This window comes from Leptonychotes weddellii, chromosome 11 (assembly GCF_054177405.1).
Source record: "Leptonychotes weddellii isolate Sample4059 chromosome 11, ASM5417740v2, whole genome shotgun sequence".
Taxonomy (NCBI): domain Eukaryota; kingdom Metazoa; phylum Chordata; class Mammalia; order Carnivora; family Phocidae; genus Leptonychotes; species Leptonychotes weddellii.
Window position 1 is genome coordinate 24,708,343 of NC_138379.1, and position 11,967 is coordinate 24,720,309.

Consider the following 11,967-nt stretch of genomic DNA (forward strand, 5'->3'; position numbering starts at 1 on the left):
AAAAAAAAACAAAAAAAACCTCACCTTAGTATATTATGAAATAACATTTAAATTTACTGCTTTGTTACTTTCTTTAATTCTGTAAATATTAACATATATAGTTTAAAATTATGAAAAAGGTATAATAGAAAAACAAAGCATTCTCAAGTTATAAAAAAATTGTGTGTTTGTGTATATAATTTTTTATTTCTAAAAATATCAGCCTATCTATTGATAAGTGCTTAAATATTCTAACATAAAAATACAATTTTTGCTATTTTAGAAAACATTCCATAGAAAATTTTGAGAGAATATTATCACTATATTTGAGATGATCAAGAACATTCTTTTAGATAAAAAGTTAACTGAAAAATACTTACCAATGTGTTTTTAAAAGCTTTAACAACATCATGTATATTGTTCTATAGGATTTTCTAAGGGGTGTAATTTTTCAGTGTTACATCTTAATGCTGACTTCCTGAAGGAGCTTTGACTACAATAGGCATGAATATGTTTTCAAAGGATGATGGATAAATTGCTGGGTGGTAATATAATATATCTTAGGCAGCTGATGGGGCTTTTTATCCTTTACTTGTCTTTTAGTTATACACAGTTTTAAGATAATTATGGTCTATAAGATTGTCTTTTCCCTTTTCTTGTACCAGCAATATTTGCCTTGGTTATAGGTTCCAGGAATCCCCAATCATACATCATAAAATTAAAAATAAACAATTATAGCATTCCCCCCCCCATCTTGTATCTCTAAACACTGTTAATGCCTGGTTTTGGTCATTCATTTTTGGGCTGTTTAATACAAATGACTCTAATATAACTTTAACTGAGTTGGGAACACTGAAATCTTGGCTAAATAATATGTAGAAAAAACTATTATCTATATTAGTTCTTAAAATCTCATTTTAAATTACACAAATATTTTATTTTTCTCAGAGAGATGCTAAAAACTTTGTCTATCCACTGGTATTATGAAGAATATAAATAATTACAATTTTACAGCCATAATTTTTTAATCCAGTCTATTCTAAACTTGTGAAAACTAAGTGGACCACATTAAATGTATATATGTTAAAAACAATACTTTTTGTACTTTCTTAATAGAAAAATGAAAATGGAATATTATTCTTTTAAATCAAATTGTTTTACTATTACAAAATAAAAATGAAAGAAATATGAAATTTAAAAAATCATGAATTTAAGAAATACTACTGATGAGTGAAAGTTCTGTTAACTCAAAAACTAGATACATTTTCAAAAAAGAGCTATATGAAATGCAAGTACATAAGTAAAGCAAACTTAAAATAAAAACCTGTTCTGGGCTACTCCTTATAAATAGAAGAATGAAAATAACTTTCAAAATGTAGCATCACATCTGCAACATAAAGTAAATCTAATGCTTAAGATCATTGGGTTTTTGTGGAAGCAATTATAATGTCTTTGATAATATATTAAGTACACAAGATAGGGTAGAATAGACTGGATGACACTAGAAAACATTCTTCATGAAACGACCTATGCTGCTTTGAAAGACACACTGGACCAGATGGACTTAACAGATACATTCAGAACATTCCATCCTAAAACATCACATATACATTCTCTTCAAGTGCACATGGGACACTCTCTAGAATAGATCACGTATTAGATCACAAATCAGGCCTCAACAAATACAAAAAGACTGAAATCATACCATGCACCTTGTCTGACCAGAATGCTATAAAACTAGAAGCAACCACAAGAAAAAAATTGGGAAGACCACAAATACATGAAGGTTAAACGACATGCTACTAAACAATGAATGTGTCAACCAGGAAATCAAAGAAGAAATTAAAATATATATAAACAATGAAAGTGAAAACACAATGGTCCAAAACCCTTGCAATGCATCAAAAGCAGTTCTAAGAGGGAAGTATGTAGCAACACAAGCCTACCTCAAGAAGCAAGAAAAATCTTAAACAATCTAAGCTTACACCTAAAAGGAGTTAAACAAAAACAAGAAATGAGGCTGAAAGCCAGCAGAAGAAAGGAAATAATAAAGACCTGAGCAGAAATAAATGATACAGAAATTAAAAAACCCAATAGAACAGATTAGTAAAAACAGGTGCTGGTTTGTTGAAAAATTTAAAAAAAATTGATAAACCTCTAGCAAGACTTATCAAAAAGAAAATGGACCCAAATAAATAAAATCACAAATGAGAGAGGAGAAATAACAACCAATACCACAGAAATACAATTAATTATAAGAGAATATTATGAAAAACTACATACCAACAAATTGGACAAACTGGAAGAAATGGATAAATTCCTAGATACATATAAACTACCAAAACTGAAACAGGAAGAAATAGAAAACTTGAACAGAACAATAACCAGCACAGAAATTGGGTCACTAATCAAAAACTTCCAACAAACAAAAGGTTAGGACCACTGTGATCTTTTACAGGTCTATTACTCAGAAAAAGTTAAAAATTTTGAGGGACATTATAGTAACACAACTCTTTCTTTCCCTTTTACTTAAGTGTTAACAACTCACATCTGCAAAAATAAAAAATTTGAATAGAACTTATGTTAAATCCCATCCCATTTGACTGGTATATCTTAATAAAGCAAATGTGAAAATTTTCATGTCCATTCATACACTGCATGTAACACTAATCGTAAAGATTACTGAATTGCGAAGAAATGTGTTTAACATGTAATGTCTTTTGAGAGAAGTTTAAAATGAACTTAAATTTAAATATGAATTTTTGTTACAGAAAAACTATCATAAGGTCATTAATAAATATTTTGAACGTGAACATAACATTCGGACAAAACTCTGTGAGAAGTGGAATAGAAAATATGAATTCAAGGCAAAGATGATTGACGTAAATTTTCCAGATGTTAAAGAAGAGCCTGCTTACGTACATATATTTCTAAAAATAATGGTACTGACATCAAATTGCGATGTTATTTAGATTCAGTTGGATACACATAGAAGACTGATTTAAAAGTACTTAACTAAAAAGACAATATTTACAGGGGCTCCTGGGTGGCTCAGTCGGTTGAGCAGCTGACTCTTGATTTCAGCTCAGGTCATGATCTCAGGGTCCTGGGATTGAGCCCCGTACTCAGCAGGAAGTCTGCTTGAATTCTCTCTCTCTCCCCCGCTCCCCCCATGCACATGCATGCACATGCACTCTCTCTCTCTCAAATAAATAAATCTTTTTAAAAAACCTCAATATTTACAGTAACATCTTTTACAACTAAATAATCTCATAACTGCAATTTTTAGATAACTTTCTGTACAAGTAGATACATAATTTAAAGGAATTTTTTTATAAGTGTGAAAGCAAACAGGTGGAAAGATCACTGTACTTGTACAATTTGCCACGATATAGAATGTGAGGTGATTATCATTCAATGAAGGTTAATAATAAATGTGAAATTCTTCATGTAGGTTTTAAATGTAATCTTTATATTTTCAGTAAGACTGTATTAGTCAGAGCTCTCCAGAGAAACAGTATCAATAGGATATATGTGCATATACATATGTGTATATATATTGCTTTGTATTATATAAAATCATATATATAAATAACCATATATAAATACAAAAGAGATTTATTATAAGGGATTGGCTAATACTCTTATGGAAGCTGACAAGTCCCCAGGTCTGCAGGATGAGTCAGCAAGCTAAAGACCCAGGAAAGCTGATGGTGTAGTTTCATCCAAAGGTTGGCAGGCTCAAGAATCAGGAAGAACTGATTTTTTAGTTTGATTCAAAAGGCAGGAAAAAGCTGATGTTCAGATTTGAAAGCAGTCAGTCAGAAGGAATTCGTTCTTAGCTGAGGGAGGGTCAGTCTTTTAGGTCTATTTGTACCTTCAACTGATTTGACGAGGCCCACCCACATTAGGGATGGCAATCTACTTTACTCCGTTTACCAATTTAAATATATTTTTAAATGATTTTATTTATTTGAGAGAGAGAGAGAGAGCATGAGCAGGGGAGAGGGACAGAGAGAGAGGAAGCAGCAGACTCCCCACTGAGCAGGGAGCCTGATGTGGGGCTTGATCCCAGTACAGTGGGATCACAACCTGAGCTAAAAGCAGATGTTTAACTGACTAAGCCACCCAGGTGCCCCTACCAATTTAAATATTAATCTCATCCAGAAACACCCTCACAAGAGTACTTAGAATAATGACTGATCAAATATCTGGGAACCCTGTGGCTTAGTCAAGTGTACACATAAAATTAACGATCACAAGTCCACCCCTTGTCAATTTGGTACCCGTACATATTTCCTTAAATTATACTTAAGCTCCAGATGAAGACAATATGTCATAATTCTCTCTTGCACCTCTCTGGCATCACTGTCCTTTATTATTTGATGCTCAATGTCCTGAAAACTGTTGTTTAATATATTTTGCCCTGTTTTTTAGTTGTTTCAGGGATAAAGAGAAATCTGATCCTCATGAACATATCTTGGTCAAGAGTGCAACTTTTTGAGTCTACGTTTCTTACTCTAATTTTATGTATTTTTTATTGTATCATAAAATTGTTCCATGAATAAATGTTTGCAGAACCTAACTACTTACATAAATGACTAGATAGTTTAAGAAATCCTGATTTATAACTTCACTCCTTCACATAATCCAACAGAGGACATGTAAAGTACCCTGAGATTTTTAATATTAACTTGTACAAATTCAAGGTACCTAGGAAAGGTGTTAGGGATTAGTTTTCAAATAAAAAGTGTAATTCTCTAAAGCAAAATGTGTTAGTATATCACCTAGGTTTTAACATCAGTTGCCTAGGTTGCGGGAGGCAAGAAGGAAGAATAAAACACTTTATTTTGAAAATCATATATAGTTGATTCTTTAACAACACAAGTTTGAACTACACAGTCTGCTTATATGTGGATTTTTTCTAATAGTACTGTAAATGTATTTTCTCTTTCTTATGATTTTCTCAATAACATTGTCTTTTCTCTAATTTACTTTATTGTAGGAATACAGTATATAATACCTACAACACACAAAATATGTATTAATAGACTGTTTATGTTGTTAGTAAGGCTTTTGGTCAGTATTAGGCTATTAGTAGTTAAATTATGGGGGAGTCAAAAGTTATATGTGGATTTTTAACTGTGCAGGGGATCAGTATCTCTAACCCTCATGTTGTTCAAGGGTCAAGGGTTTTCCTGCTTCTGGCCTGGCAAAAATTGCCTATATGGCTATAAAGATGTTTGATATAAAATCTTAGTCTCAATATTATGGTGGAATGTGCCGTGAAGAGCTTGTACAGCTTCTTTAGGACAATAATCCTGCCCTTTACTATTCCTAGCAAGCATAGTACTATCCAGAAATTGATCAGAATAATTAAGACCAGGGAAAAAGAACAGAAGAACAAAAATATCAAGAAAACACTACAAAAGCCAAACACCAAAAATAAGAACAAAGGAAAACAGTCTCTGCAACCAGAAGAAAATCATTTGGAAAATTATACAAAGATTTCTCCTTTGGATTTTATGACAGTATTATTTAATAAGCAAAATCTGACCCATACGAGAGAATCATGTTAGTTTTACCTCAGTATTACATAACTTTTTTATAGTAGGCATAGAAATTTGTTGGTGTCTGTTGATAGCTATGGTATATTAATACTTACTATGCTACAAATTCTTTATGAATGACTGAGTTGTCTGTTATTTTGCAGACCATGCACTGAAATGAAAACAGCCTATGGGAGAAAATAATTTTAGATTCTATTTCAAATAATGACTTCTATTCAAATAATGGCTTAAGTTGGGTTCCTGTTCCGGACAAAGAAATTAAAAATTCTAAATGTGAGAACTGTCCTCTCAAAGGTGTAACGTGTGTTTTGGCTTTAAAAAGATAGAGTATATTGATCACATATTTTATTATTATTGCTTGTTACTTGGAAAAGAATAATTTCTGGCAGTCTCAAAGCAAAATAAGATTAATAAATGAGTACTTCTAATTTCTGTATCTTTCTTCTAATTTATGTCTTTAGGATACTGGTAATATCAGACAATATGCTATTGTTTTCCTTTACTTAACTTTTTACAGAGTTATCTTATTATGACCATAGTAATAACTTTATTTATTGTCAGTTTTTAGTAGCTTTTAATACTGTTCCCAATGCCAATATCAATTTAAAGTTAAAAAATTGTCTAAGAACACTATTTTAAAAAGTGAAACTACATGTTCAAATAAATTTGATACTTCAAGAGAAAAAAATATATGTGTGGTCTCATTAATGAATTTAAATATGGTTTGTAGATATACAAACATATATCTTTTTTTTTTTTTTTAAAGATTTTATTTATTTATTTGAGACAGAATGAGAGACAGAGAGCAGGAGAGGGAGGAGGCTCAGAGGGAGAAGCAGACTCCCTGCTGAGCAGGGAGCCCGATGTGGGACTCGATCCTGGGACTCCGGGATCATGACCTGAGCTGAAGGCAGTCGCTTAACCAACTGAGCCACCCAGGCGCCCCAAACATATATCTTGTTTACATATATCTATATAAGCAATATTTTTTCATGAAATGTTCAAAATGCAATACTGAATTAGTATATCCTATACCTGTAAAATATCAGCAGGGTCTTCTTTTGCAGACGCAACCAACAAAGTATGCCCATTGATGATTCCTTCTGCCAGGAAATACTTGAAGAGCAAAGAAGAATAAATATTATATTTATCCTCTTCTGTAAAAAAGAAAAAAAATTATAGTCAGAATCCTACCATATGCCAAGCACACTCAGATGTTTTAACAATTTTTCTCCTTAAAACAAGTAAATGAAATGGGGCAATAACTGTCTTCCTAAAAAGTACAGTTAAATAGGCTAAGACACTTACCTAGATAGTCAATGGGAAGTGAGTACTTTTAAGACAGTCTAATTTCAAAATTATTCTCCATCCTCTACACCACCTCTGATATCCACAAAATTTAGAGGGTTACGTATGATTATGGCAAAGAAATCACAGATTTTTTTTTCCTTCCTAAGATTTTTTCAGGCATTGCATCTCTAAAATGCCAATTCTTACCTACCAACTAGTTTGTAAACTCACACTTCATTTCTTACATGTCACAATAATTAAGTACTTAAGTGTATGTAGCCTGAAAATTAATATTTATAAAATTTGTAAAAATAGTATTACTTCTTCAAAAGCAATTTAAAATTGAAGACTTTAATCTGAGAGTTCTTAAATTTGTACTAAATGTTTTCCTAGTAAACAGTTCTTTTACCTTTTATTATTCCTTCATCTCCCCTTCTTTTTGAATTTTTATGAAAAAGTTATATACCTAAGGTTTCTTTGACAAAAGGTGTTAATATTTTTGAGATTTTGTGATATAACAACTCAAGTATATCTTTGTTTTCTTAATATTATTGATAAGCTACATGCCTACACTTTTATATCAGCTTTCTTTAATACTTTGAGCACAACACAGAGACAAAGGTAGATTTATTGAATTATTTAAAAAAGAGAAGGCATTATTAATTTATTCAACAAATATTAATTGAATTCCTATAATATGTCAGGCAATGTTAATATTTGTAAAAACCACACTATTAAAAAATATTCCTAAGAAAGTTTGAACTTGTGGTAATGTTAGCACTGTGCACAAAGCCTCTTGGAGCTTTAAGTATAAAACCTGAATAAATACCATTAAAAAATAAATATTTAAAGGCACTGCAACACAATGAAAAGCAGATAGCAACCACAGCAGTTTCCTTTTGAAAGACTGTGATCATGACATGTAAGAACTTCAAGTTTCTGGCTTTTTTTTGCCTAAAATGGGGTTCTTAAGCTCCCTTAGCTCTGACAGCTTTAAATCATATCCTTTCCAGCTTGAGGTGGCAGAATGTAGAGTTCAGTGTTGTCAAAATAGCTGAAAGTTTAGGGGAAAAATCCTTAAAGTAAGAGAGCTCTGCAAAGTTTATCAAATGTTCCCAAATCCGTGGTTGACCACTAAGCTATCAATGCATGAATGGGAGAAAAAACAGTAAGTAGGTAAGAGAGAACAGGTTAAGTTGAAAGACAACTAAATCATGTGAGATTTAAAAATTTGATGCTCCTTTCAAGGCATGCATTTCCCAATGAGCAGAATCTTATAATAAAGAAAGTTGAAGTCTTATTGACTTGAAGTGGCAGAGGAAAAAACACAGGGCTGAGAACCCCAGAAAGTGTAAGCCCCTAAACATGAGTATAAATTCTGTATAAATATTTGGCTCTCTTCTAAGTTTCTGACTGTAAGGGACAGCCCTGTGTGACCAGGTTAAAAAAGCAAGACCTAAAAGCTGGAAAATTGAGCAGAGATACAGAAATACTATCCACTGCACAGTATATTGAAGTGAGAGTTAATTTAAGATCAGGCAAGTTAACTGTTACTATTAAAACAAAAAACCTGAAATCCTCGGGACAACAGAATGGAATTCAGAATCATTAATATTCATTTTTTACAATGTAAAGATTTCAACCAAAGATCAGTGAATATGATCCATACGAGGGAAAACACAACCTACAGAAACTGACTCAAAGTAAAAATTTATTCAAAGTATTAAAGGAGGGGCACCTGGCTGGTTCAATCAGTAGAGCATGTGATGCTTGATCTGAGAGTCATGAGTTCAAGCCCCATGTTGGGTGTGGAGCCTACTAATTAAAAAAAAAAGAAAAAAAAGAACAAAGTATTAAAGGACAATATATCAATAAGTGAACAGAAAAGGAATATCAACAGAGAATGAGAAACTATAAAAATGAACCAGATAAAAAATTTAGAGTTTAAAATTATTCCTTATATGAAAAATTTCTTTGGTGATCTCATGAGTAGACTGGAGATGAAGAAAGGAAAAAAGAATTGGTATACCTGAGGGGAGATCAACAGAAATCATGAAATCTGAAGAATAGAGAAAAAAAAATTAAGAAAGTTGAACAGAACGTCAGAGACACGGAACAGTGTATAGAGCAGTCCAAAACACATTTAAGTGGAGTCCTAGACACTGGGAGACAATAAGAAACAGAAACAATACTTCAAGAAGTGATGGCTAAAAACTTCCTAAATTTGATGAAATATTCAATTACAGATCTAAGAAGCACAGGAAGCTTCTTCTAGGATAAATGCAAAAAACCCAAATCTAAGTACCTCATAGTTAAATCTTGGAAGCAGCAGGGAGAAATGGCATATGACATACATACAGTGGTACAATGATAAAATCAACAAGTGATTTCTCATCAGAAACAATAAAAGCTAGAGGATATGATAATTATATATTCAAGAGTTGAAAAAGAAACAGTCAAAAATTATAAATGTGTAAAACATATTTAAGAATTGAGGTGAAATACTATTTTCATATAGGACAGCAGACCTGTACTGTAGGACACTAAAAGCTAAAGTGAAATTATACAACATGGTAACCTGCACTTACAGGAAGCAATAAAGAATACAAATGACAACAAATATGTGCGAAATTATAACACTCTGTGATCATATGTATATGTACTTATGTGCATGGGTGCATATAGATGTATATATATGTGTGTGTGTGTGGATAGATTAATTTGTTTCTTAGAATTTCTTTAAAACTATCTGTTTAAAGCAAAACTGACAGAACTAAGCAAAGAAAGACATAAATTCAACTTGGAGATTTTATCATACATTTCTTAGTAATTGTCAGAACTAAGGAGGAAAATCATCAAGAAAATAGAAAATCTGAACAAACTCATAGACCACCTTAGATAATATACAGTTCCAGAATATATATTTAGTGCATCTAGAATGTACACCAAGATAAACCATATGCTATTCCAAAAAACAAGTCCCAATATATTTCAAAATATTAAAATCTTACTTTGGAAACTGAAATTTTAAAAATTCCATTTATGATCAACTCCAAAAGCATGAAATATTTTGGAGAAATTTGACAATACATGTGCATGAATTAGCTCCACACTGAAAAGTATAAAATATTCTGAGAGTAAGTAAGGAAAACCTAAATAAATGGAGAAGTATATCATGTTCAGGGAATACAAGACTCAAATCTTTCCAAATTGATCTATAGATCTAATGGAATTCCAATGTAAGTCCCATAAGATTTTTGGAGAAATTGATAAGCTAATTCTGAAATTTACACAGAAATCCAAAGGTCCTAGAATAGCCAAACAAATTTGAAAGTGAAAATTCAGTAAATTTGATTAAAACAATTTCCTAAGGTGCAACTAAAACACCAGGTGGTAACTTGTTTATAAACCTTCTCAGCACTGTGTATTAGAGCAAATCCATGATCAGAAGTATAGCGGATTTATATGAAGTTCAATTTTATATATTAAAGAACATAGCTAGTTAATACTATCATCACAAGTTAAAATCCACAAATCTAAAAGACAAAAAAAGCGCTTGATATGGATTTAGGAGCAATTCATGAGAGCTTTTGTGTGTCAAGGAAAACATCTTCAAGGTCTCTGCACTGCTTACAGCTGACAGGCGGAAAAGCGAGCAGAGAACTGTAGATGAGATGACCAGCACTGCCTATTCACTAATGCAGCTACCATACCAGGAAAAAAAAATACTCATTTTACATAACTAACAATTTGTCTTTATTCAACTTTAGAAAAAACCAGAAAGTCATGTTTAAAAAAAAAGAACTGATTTTATCTTAAGGAATTGCTATTAGGTCGGTTTACAGAAGCAACCATATAAACCAATGTCATTACAAATCACTGACGTAAAAACCAAATCAGACACTAAAAATCTTAATTTCTAAGGTTGACATTTTTACAACATGGGAAATTTAAATTTTTAAAAATTCTTCCACCACCCATCACCCTCCCAGAATTATTACTAAAATTTGCTATATTTCCTTTCAGTACTTTTTCTGTGGATGTTTTCTTATATGGTTACAATTATTACTGAATTTTGTATCCTGGTATTTTCACTTAATCTCACATGCTTCATAGTCTTGTAGCTATCGTGTTTCGGGGTGCATAATATTCTAGAAAATATATGTCCTATAATTTACTTCATCATCCCTCTACCATGAACTTTTCCTTCTGCTTTCAGGCTTCTGTTACTATTAAATACACAAGTACCAAAGTGCCTGAAGTCCCACATATCCAAGATGGAATCAGTAACTCATTATTTCTTTCTATGAAATACAGTCCTCTTTCAGTTTTTAAAAAATCAGGGTTTATTTTGCTACCTCTTCTCTCTCTCTCTCTCCTCTCCCTATCCCTAAAATCCTGTTAAATTTATTTTAAAGTATTTCTGAAATTTGATCACTTCCTTCCATGCCAGTGTCACTCTCCTAGTCATGCTACCAACAGCTCTTGCCTAGACAACCGCAATTGCTTATTTATTTCTTTGCATCCACTCTCGTCCTCCAATTTAGTAGTGACCTTTTGAAAATACAAACCCAATCATGTCACTTCCCTATTTAAAACTTTTCAGTGATTTCTCATTACTCTTGAGAGAAAGAACCAAATCCTTTAACACGGTCTACATGCTGTGTGTGGTTGCTGCCACAGAATGTGTATAAATAAAAATATTAGTGTTAAAAGTGGAATAATACTGTCATGTCCCTATAAAAAGACATGATGCTTTTTTAACAACTTTTCAGTAAAGAAAGAAAGAAACCTATTTAATTAGAAAAATAAAAATAAATATTTGTAAAGTTAAGGACAATATTACATTATTCAGTAAGGGAATGAACTAGGGAGAGACACCTACAGATAATAATAAATATTGAGTGGGGGCACCTGGGTGGTGCAGTTGGTTGAGAATCCAACTCTTGGTTTCAGCTCAGGTTGTGATCTCAGGGTCGTGAGATGAGCCCTGTGTCGGTTCCATGCTCAGTGTGGAGCCTGCTTGAGATTCTCTCTCCCTCTGTCCCTCCCACTCATGCTCTCTCTCTCTCAAATAAATAAATCTTTTTTTTAAAAATGAGTGATTTATCATTAATGAAGAGTAACA

At 32.1% G+C, this 11,967-nt stretch overlaps 1 protein-coding gene across 3 annotated transcripts in view; it reads right to left on the reverse strand.

Moving 5' to 3' along the window:
• Positions 1 to 11,967, reverse strand: part of ELP4 (elongator acetyltransferase complex subunit 4) — a 233,249-nt gene that overhangs the window by 198,883 nt on the left and 22,399 nt on the right. For all 3 annotated transcript variants that reach the window (XM_081798399.1, XM_006728921.3, XM_081798400.1), the window contains exon 3: positions 6,585 to 6,706. In XM_081798399.1, the coding sequence (XP_081654525.1) occupies positions 6,585 to 6,706 (122 nt within the window). The remainder of the gene's footprint in view (positions 1 to 6,584; positions 6,707 to 11,967) is intronic.